Genomic DNA, 18,229 nt, shown 5'->3' on the forward strand with positions numbered 1-18,229 from the left:
ATCGCCAGCAGATAATCGCCAGCAGATAATTGCCAGCAGATAATCGCCAGCAGATAATCGCCAGCAGATAATCGCCAACAGATAATCGCCAACAGATAATCGCCAGCAGATAATCGCCAACAGATAATCGCCAGCAGATAATCGCCAACATATAATCGCCAACAGATAATCCCAACAGATTAGAACCATGCTCCACTTAGCACGATAGATCTTATTCTACCAGATAATCGTTTCTCCTATATTATCTCTGTAACTTTATGGGGAATTAACTTAGAAAGTCTTCCCTTGCTACATCTATCCAGTCTGACAAATTATTTAGTTACTTTCTATATATTTTTTATTCTAATAAGTAGGGGTCATCTTATGGCCATAACATGCCAAGGTAACCCTTCCTGCAGGTTCCTATACTACTAATGTCATACTGTGTCCTTTGTATTTCCTCCACTATATAGAAACAAAGAGGAAACAAAATGATAGTCAATAGCATGTACAGTATCTCTCTCTCTCTCTCTCTCTCTCTCTCTATATATATATATATATATATATATATATATATATATATAATATATATATATATATGTTTATCTGTGTGTGCATGTTATCACAGGCGCTTGTAACTTTGTAGCTTCCATCTGAGTTTTCAGTGAAGATGACAGTGGAGGTGAGAGTCTTGTTCTCCTCCACAGAGGATTGCAGAGCAACCTTCCATGCAATTGTGATTATTTCGGGGTAAAACCCACCCACAACCAAAATGAGGATCCCATCCTCGGAGCGGGTAATATCTTTCACCTTTGGAAATCCTAAAAACATGCATATTGGTAGACACAGGAACATTGGGGGGAGGGGCAAGCTAAAGTTTTTGATGTCTCTGATGGCAAGTTGGAAACTAGAAAGTAAACGTTAAACTTGTTCCTAAACATTGGCTCTTGTATTTCCTATGTACATAGAACATGGAGCCTGGGATTCTGCGAGCATATCACACATTTTCAAATGGTTCTGCAGTAGAAAACCCATGGATTTAGTCATCTTTACAATGCAATTAGCCACAGGATGGCAGGCGAAGAACACGTGAGGAAAACCTCACTTGGCGCAGTGATAATCACTGTGTGGAGCTTATTAAATAACATGTATATACTTCATTTGGTAAAATAACCCGCTAATTTACATACAGTGCCGTTTCTTAGGACACTCGCGCCCTTTTCTTCAGCCTGTCTTCCCTGCCTCTTCGCCATGATCATCATCATTTATTTTTTTAAGTAAAAGCAAATACTTTATAGTCAGTTTAAGAACAAAGTAAAAATATACGCAATTTTGTTAATGATCATTTCAATTTTCTAAAACAGTGAGGCGTTCTTCACCTCTTTCTGTGATTAAACTCGCCTTTGAACACTTAGGACGTTAGTGAACATGGCCCATAGAGAAAGGGACCATGTGTATTGATGTACCCTACTCACCAATAATCTGCAGGGCCCCGGTGCCTTTTTCTATTGGCTGTTCTAGGCTGGGATGTTCCACTCTGCAGATGAATTCCGCCCCTTGCTCTGCTTTTAGTGATGGAACGAAACTCAAACCTACATTGCATAAATATGACTGATCTGTCTGCCTGTCTGACCGGGTATCAGAAATATTGTACTTCTCACTGGGAGACACTGGAAAAAACTCTTGATGTCCTTTGTCCTTTTTAAACCATTTCACAGTCAAAGCATCAGGGAAGTATTTAGAGATCTGACAGCGGAGTGTGACTTGCTCATTGATTAATAGGCGGGGTATCAAAATGTCAGCCATTTCTGGGCGCCAAGGGAAATCTACAGGAGAGATCATATGGGGAAAGATCATGTTAAATGAATGTATATGGTCCATAAATACGGGAATATGTCCTTCTTTCATCACATTCATATACAGAGATCACCTCTTTAGTTCACTTGTTTGTCCCTTGAACAGTGAATTTATCTTTATCAGAGTTTAATTTCTTCTGATATGTATGTGTTAAATGAGGAATATGTATCACATATCTGCATCCCAAGAACGTTTTACCAAATAAACCCATTTAAAGATATGTGGTTCCCCAAAATATATATTTACATATATAGCCTTATTTATATGTTCACTGCACTCCAATTTTAATAATAATACGTTGTTTTCTTGTATTGTGCTGCTAGTGTACATAGTGCTGTACAGAGAGATTTTGCAGGCACCTGTACCTGCCCTGTGGAGCTTACAATCTATTACTTGGTGCCTGAGGCACAGGGAGATAAAGTGACTTGGCCAAAGTCACAAGGAGCTGACGTTGGGATTTGAACCAGGTTCCCCGGTTTCACACTGTTATTTTCCTCAGTCAGTGTCTTTACTCACTGATCCACTCCTTCAGCCAGCAAATATGGGAACAAAACTCTTATGAGTCATTGTAAAGTAAGGAAGGGCCAGAAGGTAAAGTAGTAGTGGGCACACTACACGAAACGAGGAGCTGTTGCCGCCCTCAAAAAGCTCAAAGGCTACAACAAGTTACCATTAAACTTAATGAGAGTTTTTTCCCCAGTAAGTGTGTTATATTAAATTCACAATTTTCTTAGAATATGAAACCCAGTTTTTGTTTTTTTGTATCTCTTACCTAGATCTCTTATAGAACATTCTCTCGATTCGGGGTAATCCATGGATTCATGTTTCCAGGTTACACACGTTTTAGAAGCCGGGTCTTTGAGGAGATTCCCAGGAATTCTACACTCACTTGTAACATTAAACGTTAGATCTGAATTCTCTTTACATTTCTCCTTTGATGTTAGGGTTTGTGGGGATGGCCGCGTCCCACAGCACCATCTGATGTGGATATCGTTGGGGTAGAGGCTGTGCAGAGTCACAGAACACAGCACCTCTCCCGAGTCACAAAGGGATAATTGTAAAGACCCCATGATCTTGGGTTTAGCTGGAAAACAAGAATGACACATGTAGCAAAGAAAGCATGTTCCCTTTGCCTATTCCAATGCTTGCAATCAGGGCCGCCAACAGGGGGGGACCGCCGGTGCTGGCATCCGGGGCCCCGTGATTTCTGTTGATGGCCCTGCTTGTAATACCCATTTCACTCCCACAAATATTCACAATATACTCACCCATTATTTGTAGTGGTCTTGTTTTTCCTTCTGTTGGTCGCTCCAAACTGGGATGTTCCACTCTACAGATGAATACTGCTCCTTGTTCTGAGCTCAGTGATGGAGTGAAACTCAAGCATGCTGTGCAGGTGTATGTATTATTAGCCTGCTTCCCCGATCTGATATCTGGAATGCTGTACTTGTCACTGTGAGACACAGGCAACAACTCCTGGCTTCCTTTCTCCTTCTTAAACCACGTTACAGCCAGACTATCAGGGAAATATTCTGAGATTCGGAATTGCAGTGTGAACGGTCTGTCAGATAATATATGAGCTACAGGGATTTCCTGAATTGTTGGGTGCCAAGGAAAATCTACAAAGGGAACCGTATAAGGAAATGCTGTAAGTGGTCAAAACTATATTATAAACACAAGTACAGTGCGGGCCATTGGACCTTTCTGTGCTACTCTCCAAATTGCATCCACTCGTACAGTATATGCTTATAGATGTATTAGCTGCATTAAAAAAAGTTATATTAAAATGTTATACACTGTACTTTTATTTTCCTTGACATGTTACATTGGGTCGTGTATTCTGTTTGTCAGAGATACCGACCCACTGAAAGGGGTTTGCTCTGTGGAGTGTTTTTAAGAGTTAATAAAGGCATGATCTAAAAAGATTGTTGAATACAAGTGTCCAATTAGGATCCTCTCTCCATTTTCTTACCTGGATCTCTTAGAGACAGTTCTCTGGATTCTGGGCCATCCATAGTTTCATGTTCCCACCTCACACACAGTTTGAAGGCTGGATCTTTGAGGAGATTTCCAGGAATCTGACACTCACTTTGAAGATTAAATGTTAGATCAGAATTTTCTTGCAATTGTTCCCTGGATGTCTTTGTACATTGGGACTGTTCTACTCTGCGGGTCCAACTGATCTTGAGATCCTTTGGATAAAAACACTGCAGATTCAGGGAGTACAGCAACTCTCCTGAGTCACAAAGTGTTAATTTGATCGGATCCAGGACCATTGGTTTTGCTGAAGAGGAAGAGTATGGAATTAGTATAGAGGACAAACAAATACCTCATTTAGGTGCATATCTAGAGAACAAAGAACTTGCTTTAACCACTAAGCTACTTCATGGCAATATAATCAGCCCTTCAGTTTACTTTTTAACACCTTTACTATTTCTTACAAATAGATTCGAAGGGAAACCCCTATCTAGAATAAATTGTAGATGTTTGAGCAAAACATATGTTCTTATTTCAGCACTGAAAGATCTGACGGAAAAACAAGCAATTTGAATACTGTGATAAAACATTTCTTGGATATTGTTGATATTAAATTAAATGAATTGTACACATATTTGTTTTACCATGAATAGATTTAATCTCCAATCTTTTTTCCTTAGTTTCCCCATCACAGACAAACTTGCAGATGAGAGCCATGCCTGTGTGTTTGGACAGAGAGGGTGTAAATATCAGAGAACTGGTTATATTAAAAAGTCCTTCTTTGTCCGACTTCTCTGTCCACTCCCTGGTCGCCACATATCCACTGGACACCAACGCCTCTTGTTTCTTGGATTCGCCAGTTGGAGAGTCTGAGATTTCCCATCCTCTTCCACCTCTTTCTCTTACTATCCATGTCACATTCACATCCTCCGTGCAGTAAGACGCAGTACAGTACAGAGTGACATTTTTCCCATTGGTCCACTTCTGAGGTCCCTGAATTGTATTTACAATAAACCTCTGGTAATCTGTTGGAACAAATTTTTTTTACCTTCATCAAACTGTGATATGTTGTGTAAATATTTACTATAGGAAGATCAAAGCTGAACTCTATATAAAAAATACTAAGGACTGGATCCACTGAGTTGCATTAGCCCAGTATTTTTTACCCAGGGTTCCTAGGAACCCTTGGGTTCAGTGGGCATCCCTAAAGGGTTTCCTGAAATGTTCAAGTCATTTGAAAATTGGACAGTACCAAATACAGAAAAATGTACACTGCATCTGATCTCAACCTCGCTATTAGAGAGGGCTGGGGGTCCTGAGAATATAATTATAGGGTTCCTAATCCAAACAAAGGTTGTAAACCACTGAATTATCCTATATAATGTGACAATATCTACTAAAGCAAATACATTGATTTTTAGCAGGTTTTACTCCTGTAAAAAGCTTAGGAGTATTTTTAGTGGCAGTTATTCCAAATGACATACAAATTAGCTTATTCCATATCAACTCAACAAAAAATAACTATCTCAAACCTTATTCTTAAACATGTGTTTGTAAAAGACCAATCAAGGCGGTCCTTGTGAGTGTCCGCTATAAAGTGCATCACATCAGAAGAAGTGAGAGAAGACACGCACAGAGACCTATTCATTATGCTGCAACACTGCTTCTCCATGTCAGGAAAGTATTTTTAAATGAATGGAGCTCATTGGCTTCCCTGGTGTGGAGAAATGGTTCTAGGTATGTCAAATGAAGGCAGCGAGAGAATGACCAAAGGAAGAAATGAAGATTCTGCAAATGGGATTTATAAATGCCAAGTCAAAATAGTGTATGTATAATTAATGAAAATACCTAAGTATCTACAATCAATGATAATATTATTATTATTATTATTACTATCATATTCATCATCCAGCTCTTCCCAATATCTTATCCTCCATTTAACACTAACGTCTCAGAAGTAGCTAGATTTATAATACTAATATAACCATAAGTCCCGAAGTAATACCCAAATAAAAGCATTCATAATTACAGCTTTAGGATTCTCCATAACCTCATTGTATGAATTACCAACATTCCCCTGCAGTATAATCCTAAAAACATCTCATTTGCTTTTAACATAACGGGCAGTATCAGTTCGTATGTGCACACTTTTTATTTTCACCTTCCTATCAAACTAACCTCTCTGTGGTTTCACAAGACTGGATTCAGTTGTGGATGTTTCCTTTTCTGCATCAGCAGAAGTACTTGGGTGGTTCTGTTCTTGAGACAATGGAGCATTCATCATGATTTCTGCTAATCAGATCAAAAATCAAACTTACAGCATGTTAAGTAATCAGTAGAATTTACAAGTTAATGCAATATACAGGAGGAAGCAACATTTTACAAATCTAGATCATTTGTCTATAAGACATTCATTTAAATGATAAAAACAATCCAAATATCGGGCGTCACATGGAAATCGAAGGACAGAGTCTATTTAGAACCTAAGGACTAGGTGCGAGATGGAAGTGGAACCCGGGATCAGGAGAATAGTCAGGTAAGCCGGGGTCAGGGCAAGTGTCGTAAAGTATGCGTAGTCAGGCAATGTAGGGTTAGGGCAAGTGGCAGGCCGTAAACACAGTCGGGCAATATGGGGTTAGGGCAAGCAGCAGGCAAGTAGAATATTCAGGGATTGGAGTCAGCGGGGAACAGAACCAGAATGTCCTGAGGAACTGCAGCAGGGGAGCCAAGCAACCTTACTCCAGGTTAGCAAAGCTGTTGTGAAGCAAAGTAAGCTGGGCTCGGGTGTCTTTATTATGCAGTGTCGAGTAGAGGCCAGGTGATAAGGTCACAGGGCTCTCCACCGCAGGGACTGCACTGATTAATGAGAACCTTACATGTCAGTCCTTGCACCAAAACATTGAACGAACAGTAATTATTTTACTTTGTCATAACTTTTAATTGTCTTTTTAGGAACAGAGCTTATGAGCTTTTAGATGATCAAGATTATGATCATTTAAATCTACAACATCCTTTCCAAAATACAAGTTTCATTCAGAGTAACAGCCTTATGGTTAAGGTTGTGATTACCTCTTATGGGCCTATTCTGTAAGCCTTGATAAGTGGGCGATAAAGGCAGGAATCGACAATTTTTTCAGCCGTCATAAAACCGCCGGGTGAGCAGCATTAAGCCACTTATCGGCAGGTTCTGAAACTCGTGCAATTCTAGTAGCCTCGATTAGCTTATCGAGGCTAATCATGGCTCTAGAATGGTGAGTTTCTCCCCAAATCCTCACGCCTGGAAAAGTGGCATGAGGCTGGTGGGAAGCTGCTGAGAGGCGGCAAGAGAGGACTTAAAAAAAGTGGTGGGTGGTTAGGCCTCCTGGGTGGGTAGTGGGGAAGGGTGGGTTAACCCCTTAGTTACTATAGCGGTTATTAACTGCTAAGGTGATTAAGGGGTTGGGGACATTAGATTGTATTTTTGATTGTAATCTTGCTGGCAACGTAGGACATGGACCTGGATGGAGTATGCTGATGAGGATGACCTTCATGATGGCAGGAGTAAGTTGAACATTTTATTTATGCTGGCTTGCTAATGTTTGATTTTATAATGGGCAAATGCACTATTATCCATATGTGGATAATAGTAATTTTGCCCATTACTGTACTGTATGTGTTTGGGGGGGGCAGTTGTTGGGGGTAGAGGAGGTGGGTAGTAGGGTTGTTGTGTTTATTTTTGTTTCTTGTGGTAGAGGGATTGTGTGAAGGGGGTAGTGAAGGGATTAACTCCTCCCGCAACCTTCCAGGCAGGCCTAAGCACCCACCCTGGGACTACTTCCCCCTTCATCTACTCCCTCTGCCCCAAGAAACAGACAATAGAGGTTGAACCCCTTCATTGCTTAGGCGGCTAGCTGCTAAGGTAATGAAGCTGTTTTAATATCAATGTTAATACTAGTGTAGATGAGCAGGGGGTCTCCGGAGCAGAACCGCGTTCATTTGAGGTCCGGGGACCCCCTGCTTTCCGAGATACAATCCCCGTTATGGGGCGCCGGTATCTTCTTCTTGCGTCATGTGACCGTGGGAAGAAAATGCATAGGAGATACCGGCACCCCATAATGGGGCCTGTATCTCGGGAAGCAGAGACCTCAAATCAACGCGGTACTGCTCGTAGATAGCATATTAAAAAAATATGGCATCTTTCTTAGAAGACAGGTAGTGAAAAAACAATTCTCTATGCGTACTTGTTTATAGAAAATGATGTACCACATACTGTATGTGTGCCTTCTATTTCATACATGACTCATAATTATACATTACACTCATTCCCTTTTACCTTGATATTTCCTTTCAAAACTTGTTGTTTTATGAATTGGAGATTCCAGCGCCCCATGCTCCACTGTGGCTGTTACAACATATGGCTTATTTTCATTGAGATCGTTGTTCCTCGGGTCACAGGAGCTTGTAACTTTGTAGCTTCCGTCTGAGTTTTCAGTGAAGATGACAGTGGAGGTGAGAGTCTTGCTCTCCTCCACAGAGGATTGCAGAGCAACCTTCCATGAAATTGTGATTATTTTGGGGTAAAACCCATCCACATCCAAAGTGAGGGTCCCATCCTCGGAGCGGGTAATATCTTTCACCTTTGGAAATCCTAAAAACATGCATATTGGTAGATACATGAAAATTGGGGGAGGGGCAAGCTAAAGTTTTTGATGTCTCTGTTGGCAAGTTGGAAACTAGAAAATACATTGGCTCTTATATATCCTACAGTATATACATAGAATATGGCGCCTGGGGTTCTGTAAGCATTTAATACATTTTCAAATAGTTCTGCAGTAGAAAACTTACTGATTTAGTCATCTTTACAAGGTTATTTGTCACAGGATGGCAGGTGAAGAACATGTAAGGAAAAACTCACTTGGTGCAGTGGTAATCACTGTTTGGCGCTTATTAAATAACGTACATACTTAATTTGGTTTAAAAATTGCTAATTTACATACAGTGCAACATTTTTTAGGACACACTCACCCCCCTCTACAGCTGTTCAATTATCAGTAATATGTGCTCAGGTTAATGAACAATTAGGCCAATCGTTGGGACTATAAAAGACGCAGATCCTGGTGATCACATCATTTTCACTGATGAAGTGACACTGTCCTGAAATACGTAGGATTGAACTTTGCAAGTTGCGTATCCAGTAAAGTGGAAACTCAACCATCCCACAGGCCAATTGGAAATACAGCATGTCTCCTACAGGATGTACCCAAGCAACAGCAGTTGGGAGTAGACAAGATCTGGGAGAGCAGTGAGGACCTCCAAGGATGCATGATAAAGGGCACCAAAGTTCCCTTAAAGTGTGAATGCTTTTTTTTATCCATCACAAATGAGTGAGGGTAACACTTACCTGTGTGTAATGATTTGTTACTATTACACAGTATTATGCTATGGACTTTTCTTTCGCTTAATATTAATGGACCAGTATGAGATTTATGTATACTGTACACATCATACACAAGCTGTATAGCGCTTATAAGTTTCTCCGTATAAAGTCTACCCTTAAAGGCTGAAGTACAAACGATAAAAAGTACACTTTGTAAGAATTTGCCAGTAACGTCATCATGTTTATTTATATGATGCTATTGGATTCTGTGTTCTCATCCTAGAAAGATTATATAAGAACCGTTTTGTTTATTTATTTTACTGTTACACGCACAAATTGGCTACTTAACCGAATTTCCGCGTTTGTAACTAATACTCTTTTAAAAAGTCCAATATTACAAGACCGCAAGTCTTATAGAGTAAGCCCATGAATGATCGATGATTGTGAGTACTGATTCAGTTGCATATCATTACTGTATTACAATTATTACTCATTTCATACTCTGTAGAAACTATAAAACCACTGAATTTGTTGACCTTTAGCTCCCAATAATTGCAGGTTAGAAACAGCACAATGCTCTTTGTGGACAGAGCCTCAGCTTCCTACAGTCACAGGAAGGATGCCTATCATGCCTGAGTACATGACTGCTATACCATCTCACCTCCCATAGTTGTTAGTAATGGTCTTACCTATTATTCCGAGTGGTCCTGTTGTTCTTTCCTTGGGTTTCTCCAAACTAGGGTGTTCCACTCTGCAGATGAATTCTGCTCCTTGCTCTGTGCTCACGGATGGGGTGAAAGTTAAGCATGCTTTACAGCTGAATGTCTGATCAGTTTGCTTCTCCAGCCTGGTATCTGGGATTTTGTATTTCTCACTATGAACCAAAGGAAATAAGTCCTGGCTGTCCTTCTCTTTCTTTAACCACTTCACACCCAAAATATCTGGGTAAATATTTGAAATTTTACACACCAGAGTGACGGGATTGGTAATAAAAAGATTGGGTATAGGTATTTCTTGAATTTCTGGATGCCAAGGAAACTCTACAGATGAAAAAAGTAACATGAGAATATATAAATATCAATCCTTCATGTTAATGCAGTGTGTGTGTGTGGCTGTTGGTGCACCTGTAGATACCTCCCTGGGTACCATTGATCTGTACTTGAAACAATCCCTTAAAAATCAGCACTGTAAATATTGAATTTTCAGACGTTTTTCAGGGCCACAATGTTCTCGGGGACTAAACTAAGCCAATATCTTATCTTTCTTCTTACCTTTTCCCCTTACAGATAGTTCTCTTGATTCCTGGACATCCATGGAATCATGTTTCCAGGACACTTGGACGGTAAAGGCAGGGTCTTTGAAGAGATGTCCAAAAATGCTACACTCACTGTGAACATCGAAAGTCAGATCATTGTCTTTGACGTGTTCCACTGATGTCATGGTTTTTTGGGAGTGCCCCACTCCACAACTCCAGTGGATCTGGATATCTTTAGGGTAAAACTTCTGCAGATCCAAAGAGCATAGTTCCTCTCCCAAATCACCAAATGCTAATTTTACAGGCCCGGAAACCTTGGGTTTTGCTGTAAGGTAATAGGAAACAAGTTGAAGGAAGAACAATTTTAAATCAATCTTTAATGAGTACCCTTTTGGATGACAGAACATTTTCTCTAAGCATTGTATCATCAAGTGAAAATAATTAGCCCATTTTACAAGAGTTTATCAAATAGAATTAATATGAGTGAATATAAAAAACATTTACACTTTAATGAACATTGTTGTAAAAACACAAATTAAGGAAAGGAAAGAAGAGTCCTTATGTAGCCAGGTCCCCCTTTACCTCCTTGCCCGTGGGGTGGGACGGCTGCTCAGTATCTTTCGGGTGCCGCCGGCGCTACGGGCGGACCCGGCAATAGTGCGGGGAGGCTGAGGTTTTACCGGAGAAACTCCTGAGCTCCGTGACACTGACGGTGGCCATCTTAAGAATCGCACGTGCGCAATGAGAGCCTCGCGCATACGCAGTGCAGCCGCGAGTGTCGGCCATCTTGCAAAGGGCTCCGCGCGAGACTACACCTCCCAGCAGCCTCAGGGGCTGCTGGTCACATGGGCCGGCTTAGCCAATAAGGCTGTTGGAACCACGGAGCACCGAAGAGATACATTTGGTGTGCTTGAGGGAGACCAGGCCAGTCGGGAGCAGGTCGCAGAAGAGAAGGTAGTGTCCAGGGAGCAGTGCTCCTCTGGACTAGGCCAGGTCTCCCCTAGGCCCCAGCTAGGCCCCGACTCCCCTCAGCTTGTGGCTGCTGCAGGGAAGGCCCCTAGATAGGGATGCTTCCCCAATAGCACCAATATAGTTAGCGCACCGGTGACAGACGCCACGCGGTGGGTGTGCAGCCTGCGCTCTGGGACCAGACCCAGGCATATATTACTCAGGGACACACTCCAGCGGGAGACCCCACAGAGGTGGACCGGACGCACCAGGAGCAGCGGCTTTGTGGAGACCTTCGTCGTGGGATCAGAAGGATCCTTTGGTTTTCAGCGGTACCTGGGTACAGGAGTGCCCAGGGAGGTATCTACAAGTGCACCAACAGCCACACACACACTGTGGGTAGCGCTACGCCACACACCTTTGGTGGGCTTGGTTCTGTGGACACCTGGTGGTTAGTACTTTGGGGGTTCCATCAGGGCGGTGTTACTGTGGTGTGGGTATTGCACTGTGGGGCCTTGTGTTATTATCATGTTAATATGATTCGTTATATGTGTGTTAGTAAAGACAAGTTATATATATATATATATATATATATATATACACAGTGTGTGTACACTTATTGCTGATTGTATTGGGTCCTGTGAAGGGCTTATCCAGCTGCACTAGGATCCCTCACAGGTGGAGGCTCTGTCACCAGATAGAACACCATCACCCCAGGCTCCCAGTGGCAGAGGATCAGGTCTCTTGTAAGCCACTCAGGTAACGCACCACAGGTAGTTTCCCTAGACACGGGGGAAAGGGGGCTTCACTTAATTAGTACAACACTATCCCATTCTGTGATCCAGCCAACAAAGTCATTTAAGAGAGAACACCGTTCTGTAACAAGTAACGTTTCCTCACTTTATTTAGAGTAATAATTCCGTTTGTGTTGTAACACACAGTACATATTATTCAAGACCGTCTATAGTTGCCACTTGTAAACTGTAATTAGCAGTGCAGAAGAGAATTGTAACACAGATACTGTACTGTACATACAGATCAGCCCTTATATCTGGGGTAAGATTAAATGTGAACCAAAACAATGACTTTCTTACCATAAAGACATTTATGTTCAAATCTTTTCTCCTTAGATTTCCCCCCACAGACAAACTTGCAGATAAGGGTCATGGATTTGTGTTCTGACATAGAAGGTATGAAGCTTAGAGAAGTGGTAAAGTCCTGAAGTCCCTCTCTGTCCGATATGTCGGTTCTCTCCCGGGTCACCACATAACCACGGGGAACAAGCTCCACGCCTTTAGGAATCTCTGAGATCTCACGGACGGTTCCATCTCTCTCCGTCATGATCCACGCCACCTGGACATCCTCCGTGCAGTAGGAGGCTGTACAATACAGGGTGACCTTTTCTCCCTCGCTCCACTTGTCGGGGCCCTGAATGCTGCTGACCATGAAGCCTGGGATTTCTATGAGAAGATATTTGAGATTTGGTAAGCAGCGAGTGAAATGTAAGGAAAGACTTGGGGAAAAGTGCAACCACTGCTCCACAATGGGAAAATATAGGGAAGAAAAGGATATACAGATGCTGAGACCAATGAAAGCATAGAATAGATATGTATTTAATCTGCTCATATCGTTACTATATCTTTCATGCTTGCTGCTGTAATTTAAGTAAGCGATTATTTCACAATACAGTACAGTACAGGTGCACCCACGAGTATCCGAACACTGCTTTGAAAAATCTGGGGCAATCTCCCAGTAATGCTGGAACATTTCTGCAGAAAGACTAATGGCCCGTCGGATTAACACAGCAGAGATCCCTGGTCAGTTTGAATGGGACTGCCAGGGACACCCGCTGTGTTAATCCGACGGGCCATTAGTCTTTCTGCAGAAATGTCACAGAAATGTTGCAGCATTACTGGGAGATTGCCCCAGATTTTTCAAAGCAGTGTTCGGATACTCGTGGGTGCACCTTTACTGTATTGTGAAATAATCGCTTACTTAAATTACAGCAGCAAGCATGAAAGATATAGTAACGATATGAGCAGATTAAATACATATCTATTCTATGCTTTCATTGGTCTCAGCATTGTTACCTACAAAGTGCACTCGGTGTGTTGTTAAACTTACTTTCCTGTCTAAAGTGAGCCCATCCAAAGGAAAGTGCTAGGGGCGTCAGAGGGGAGGAAGGGGTTTCCAAAACTGCATTGCAAGCAAGAAAGGGCATTAGGGGGAAGTTATTTGTGGGGAATAAAAGACAAAGCCTTTTTTTGCCCCATAATCGTACACTTAAGCCTAGTTTGGAATGTGACTTACTGGCCTAATTTCACAAAATCTTTAGCTGACCCCGTTATGGAACAGAGGAAGAAAAATATACGGCCCCTGCAGCATTCATCTTAACCAATCCCTGCCGCCCATTGTTATTATTATTATTATTATTATTATTATTATTATTATTATTATTAAACAGACCTGTTTCTCGTAGTGGCCCTGTGCTCAATTCTATTGGTTGATCCAGACTGGGATGTTCCACTCTGCAGATAAATTCCGCCTCTTGCTCTGAGCTCTGTGGTTTGGTGAATACCAGACATGCTTTACATGTAAATGTTTTACCGGTCTCCCGGCCTGATCTGATTTCCGGGATCTTGTATTTCTCACTGGCAGACGCGGGAAACAATTCCCGACTTCCTTTCCTCTTCTCAAACCACTTCACAGTCAGAGCATCGGGAAAATATTTGGAGATTGTACAATGCAGTTTAACCTCGTTGTTAACCAGCACACTTTGTATGGGCCTGTCTTCTATTTGGGGGCGCCATGGAAAATCTTTAAAGAAAGCAAATAAATAAGAACAACAACATTACATGAGCATCTTTACGCACTTTCATGCGCAGGTATCAGCAGCTCTTTACAATTATTCTATTTGTATTACCTCAGTACTGTATGTATCAATCTCACGTGTTTCTACACGCATGTGTATATAACTTGTTGAATCTATCAGGCTTCTATGATAGTTTCATTACATTTGACTGTTTTTATGAATGATATACATTTTTTCTATAGATTTACATATATACATGGTATATACAGTCACAGTTTAAACCCCAGACCCAAAAATGGTACTGCAGTCTTATATTTCCAGGTAATTAAGTGGTCTCACTCCAAGTGAAACATCGAGAAAACATTTATAATACTCCTATTTTTTCCACCTTCCTGAGACGGGGCTAAATATCTGTGTAAAATAAAAAGTACAAATGTGCAACGGAGGATTGCTGTGAGTTTTTAGTTTAATTGTATGACACCTATGTATTTAGTTTAGATATTGATAACATAGCAAGAAGAGAAATCCTCTGACCGAACGAGGAAAAAACAAAAAAACAATGGTGCAATATTGCTTAGAGTGTTAACTCGATATAAGATTATATACAATACACTCACATGTAAGTGTATATACCCCTGATGAAGCCCAAAGGCAAACATTTTGAGGCCTCCATAGAAGTCTGGCATCCACTACACCTATGCACATGGATTTGGCTTTTAGAATGCTTGCATGGAGATCATTGGAGAAGGATCCGACCATTGTGTCGCCTCATTATCCGGGCTCGTTTCTGGTAGAGAAACACCACGAAGGAAGGACGGACGGACGGACGGACGGAAAAGAACTCCAGCTATCCCGGTGGCCCATAAAACCCATAAAGGATTGACGGAGAATCACTACCAACATCCCGTCGGGTTCACTTACCGGGTACCGCTCAAACAGAGCGCCATGAGAAAAATGCCTGGAGTGGGTAAACATTCAAGGAAACGAGGACTTGGATTCTAGAGATGACCAAGAGGGACACATGAGACCTAAATATCTGCTGAAAAGCATTATATTATCATGCACAAAGCCCAAAATTGGCATGTCTGGGTGCTATATCTGTTTTTTAATCTATATATTTTTTAGTAAATTAATATTTTTTTGCTAATAGCAATTTCTAATTTTTGGAATGCTCTCGGTATAAGATAAAGAAATTAACACAGTGAAATGAAAAAGTCAACCAATATTCACTGACATTTCCAAAACAGAAAACATCTTTATTATAAATCACATGTGAGTGTATTGTATAGAATCTTATTTGGAGTCAACAATCTAAGCAATATTACACCATTGTTTTTTCTTTGTTTTGCTCTTTTTTTTTCTCTTCTTGCACTTACATTTTGAGGGGACTTGGAAACCCCCGTCTACCTACTCTCCCTACTCCAGCAGCGCGACGGAACCAAACTCTATGGAATTTTTCTGCAAACACAGATTGGGACGTCCGCACTTACAGTATCATCCATACGTAGGACTTTTAATAACACAGGACTTTTTAGACATTTGGACTTGATTGTCATTTTTTGAAAGACACAAATGAGGAATTCTTCCCTTTATATATATATATATATATTAAGAATTGCATGTTAGCTCTCATTTTTAACTTATTTTTCATTGATAACATAGCACCTAAAACCTATAAAATTGCAGAGATTGTACAAACAAATAAATCTTTCCCAAATTACTCTGCTAAAAGACCCAACAGATTGTAATTCCAATAATTATATATTTAACCTAACCTCAAATTAACTTCAGTATGCCGTTTCTTTGCACGTTTCTATATGCCATGTGGCCTATTGTATACTTATATTCCTTATTAATGTAAAACAATTACATATGTTTGAGAATTAGCACTCTAGGTTAATGTGCACATATCTTGTGCAATGCTAGTAATTTACTTAGGAAGTTCCATGGTTAACAAAACAGATAACTCATTCCAGCACAGTCCGTGATATAATCACAAAAGGTTCACCTGGGAAACACGTTTACATCCTGGTTGAGGCATATCAGATGTGAGTAAGGAATTTGATCATGATTTAAAATAATTTTTTTATAAAAAAAAGCAAACCCACAATTTGATATAATGACTGTGTATGTCTTCTTACCTTTTGCAGACAGCTCTCTGGATTCAGAGACATCCATTGATGCATGTTTCCATGTCACCCAGACTTTAAAAGCTGGATCTTTGAAAAGATTGCCAGGAGTCTTACATTTACTCTCGAGACTGAAAGTATTATTAGAATTGCTTTGAATATCATCCCCAAACGTTTTTTCATCTTGTGCTTTTCCCTCTCCACAGCTCCAGCTGATCTGGATGTCACGGGGATAAAAGCTTTCCAGCTTCAGAGAGTGTAGTACATCTCCTGATTCACAAATAGTTAATTGTATCGGCTCTAATACCTTGGGTTTTGCTGGAAGATCAGATCATTAATGTTATGAGAGAGTTAGCTCAGAGCTTCAAGAATTTATTCAACAGGGAGCTTCCATTAAACCATGTATAGTACTACTTGTTTCATAAAGATACACATATGAGCAGCTACAGTAGTTAAGTCGCTTTGCAACAGAAAGGTTTCAGAATTAAAGTTCTATTTAATTAACATAATAGGAGTCTGCACTAGGAACAAAGTACATTATTTAAAGTTATTTATGTTTTAGAGTTGGGCAAATCATGTCTCTATTGGGACTTCCCCTAATTTCATGAAGACCACACCTGACATCACTAAATGCCTGAGCCATGCTCATACTTCCACCTCCATGGACACAATTGTAAATATTTAATACGTTATGAAATGTTTAAATGTTCCAGCTTTAAATACTTTTCTTTAAGATCATAAAAATGTCATCTATGTACCATCCCAGCCACTGCATCTACAATAGATGTTTTACGTCTCATACACTCCCCGGAAATATTTTATTTACAGGAGCGTTATTGTTTCTATTTCTTAATCCTATGGGTAGAAAAAAAAATATGTATTGTTTTAACATTTTTAATACTTTATATGACTATGTCATCATGCACTTTTGCTTATTGATCACTTGTGACATTTGGCACCTTATATGAAGCCCATCATTAACTTTTTGAAATTGGTTCACTTTATTCTGGTTATAGCCATGATAAAATAATCTAACATAAAATCAGAATGTTGATTTATATTTCACATGTGCCAATCATCATTACTAGCTTTGTGCTGTCAATTTACAGGTAAATCTGACTTATATTTTCTGCATATAGGGAATCGTGTAAATGGTACTTACCATAAATAGATTTGAATACAAATGTTTTCTCCTCAGTTTTCTCACCACAGACAAACTTGCAGACTAGGGATGAGTCTACATGTCTTGATATAGAAGGAATAAAGCTGAATGAGCTGGTAAAATCATAAAGTCCTTTTATTCCTACGGCGTCTGCTTTCTTTTTGTTAACCAAATATTCTCTGGACATCAGTGGCTCTTCTTCCTCCGTTTCCACTGATGGAATCTCAGGGATCTCGCAGGTCGTGCCATCTCTCTTTTTGACGATCCATGTCACATGGACATCCTCAGGGCAGTAGGAAGCAGTGCAGTACATCGTGGTCTTTTCCCCATCAATCCAAGTCTGAGGCCCCTGAATGTTACTCACCAGGAGCCTGCGGAAACCTGTATAAAACGTGCGACGTGCAAACTGTCAACAGTTTACGAATGAGCTTAATGTTTCGTTAAGCCATTTGTTATAGATAACCGAGGAAGGTTTAAACTGCATTTACTGTACCTTGTGATAACACAGAGCTAGACAATGTCTGGCAGTAAATTGGGGAAAAAAACGCACAGTAAAAAAATAAAACCCAAGGCCTTAAATGCGACCTAAACCAGGGCCCAATGGTCTCCAGGAATCGGCATTCATCCATGTCAACCGACAACCCAACTTCGACATTGATTGAAACCGTTGAGCCTCTGTTTCTTGAAGATATGTCCTTGGTGAATATTAATTTAAAATTCTTATTTATCTTTATCTTTTTTCACCATAGCGTCT

At 40.5% G+C, this 18,229-nt stretch overlaps 1 protein-coding gene across 4 annotated transcripts in view; it reads right to left on the reverse strand.

Moving 5' to 3' along the window:
- The window catches only part of LOC142463566 (uncharacterized), a 46,795-nt gene that overhangs the window by 11,905 nt on the left and 16,661 nt on the right, over positions 1-18,229 (reverse strand). For 3 of the 4 annotated variants that reach the window (XR_012787453.1, XM_075566480.1, XM_075566479.1), the window contains exons 5-17: positions 17,476-17,856; positions 16,326-16,631; positions 13,839-14,189; positions 12,467-12,832; positions 10,441-10,749; positions 9,859-10,209; positions 8,126-8,440; positions 5,992-6,105; positions 4,458-4,838; positions 3,809-4,120; positions 3,105-3,455; positions 2,609-2,920; positions 1,455-1,805 (exon numbers count right to left, since the gene is read on the reverse strand). Coding sequence is in view for 3 of the 4 variants with exons in the window: in XM_075566480.1 (XP_075422595.1) it covers positions 1,455-1,805; positions 2,609-2,920; positions 3,105-3,455; positions 3,809-4,120; positions 4,458-4,838; positions 5,992-6,105; positions 8,126-8,440; positions 9,859-10,209; positions 10,441-10,749; positions 12,467-12,832; positions 13,839-14,189; positions 16,326-16,631; positions 17,476-17,856 (4,200 nt within the window). In the remaining variant the exon portion in view is untranslated. The remainder of the gene's footprint in view (positions 1-1,454; positions 1,806-2,608; positions 2,921-3,104; positions 3,456-3,808; positions 4,121-4,457; positions 4,839-5,991; positions 6,106-8,125; positions 8,441-9,858; positions 10,210-10,440; positions 10,750-12,466; positions 12,833-13,838; positions 14,190-16,325; positions 16,632-17,475; positions 17,857-18,229) is intronic. The other variant, XM_075566481.1, reaches the window with a different exon arrangement.

The sequence above is a fragment of the Ascaphus truei genome, chromosome 11 (assembly GCF_040206685.1).
Source record: "Ascaphus truei isolate aAscTru1 chromosome 11, aAscTru1.hap1, whole genome shotgun sequence".
Lineage (NCBI taxonomy): Eukaryota > Metazoa > Chordata > Amphibia > Anura > Ascaphidae > Ascaphus > Ascaphus truei.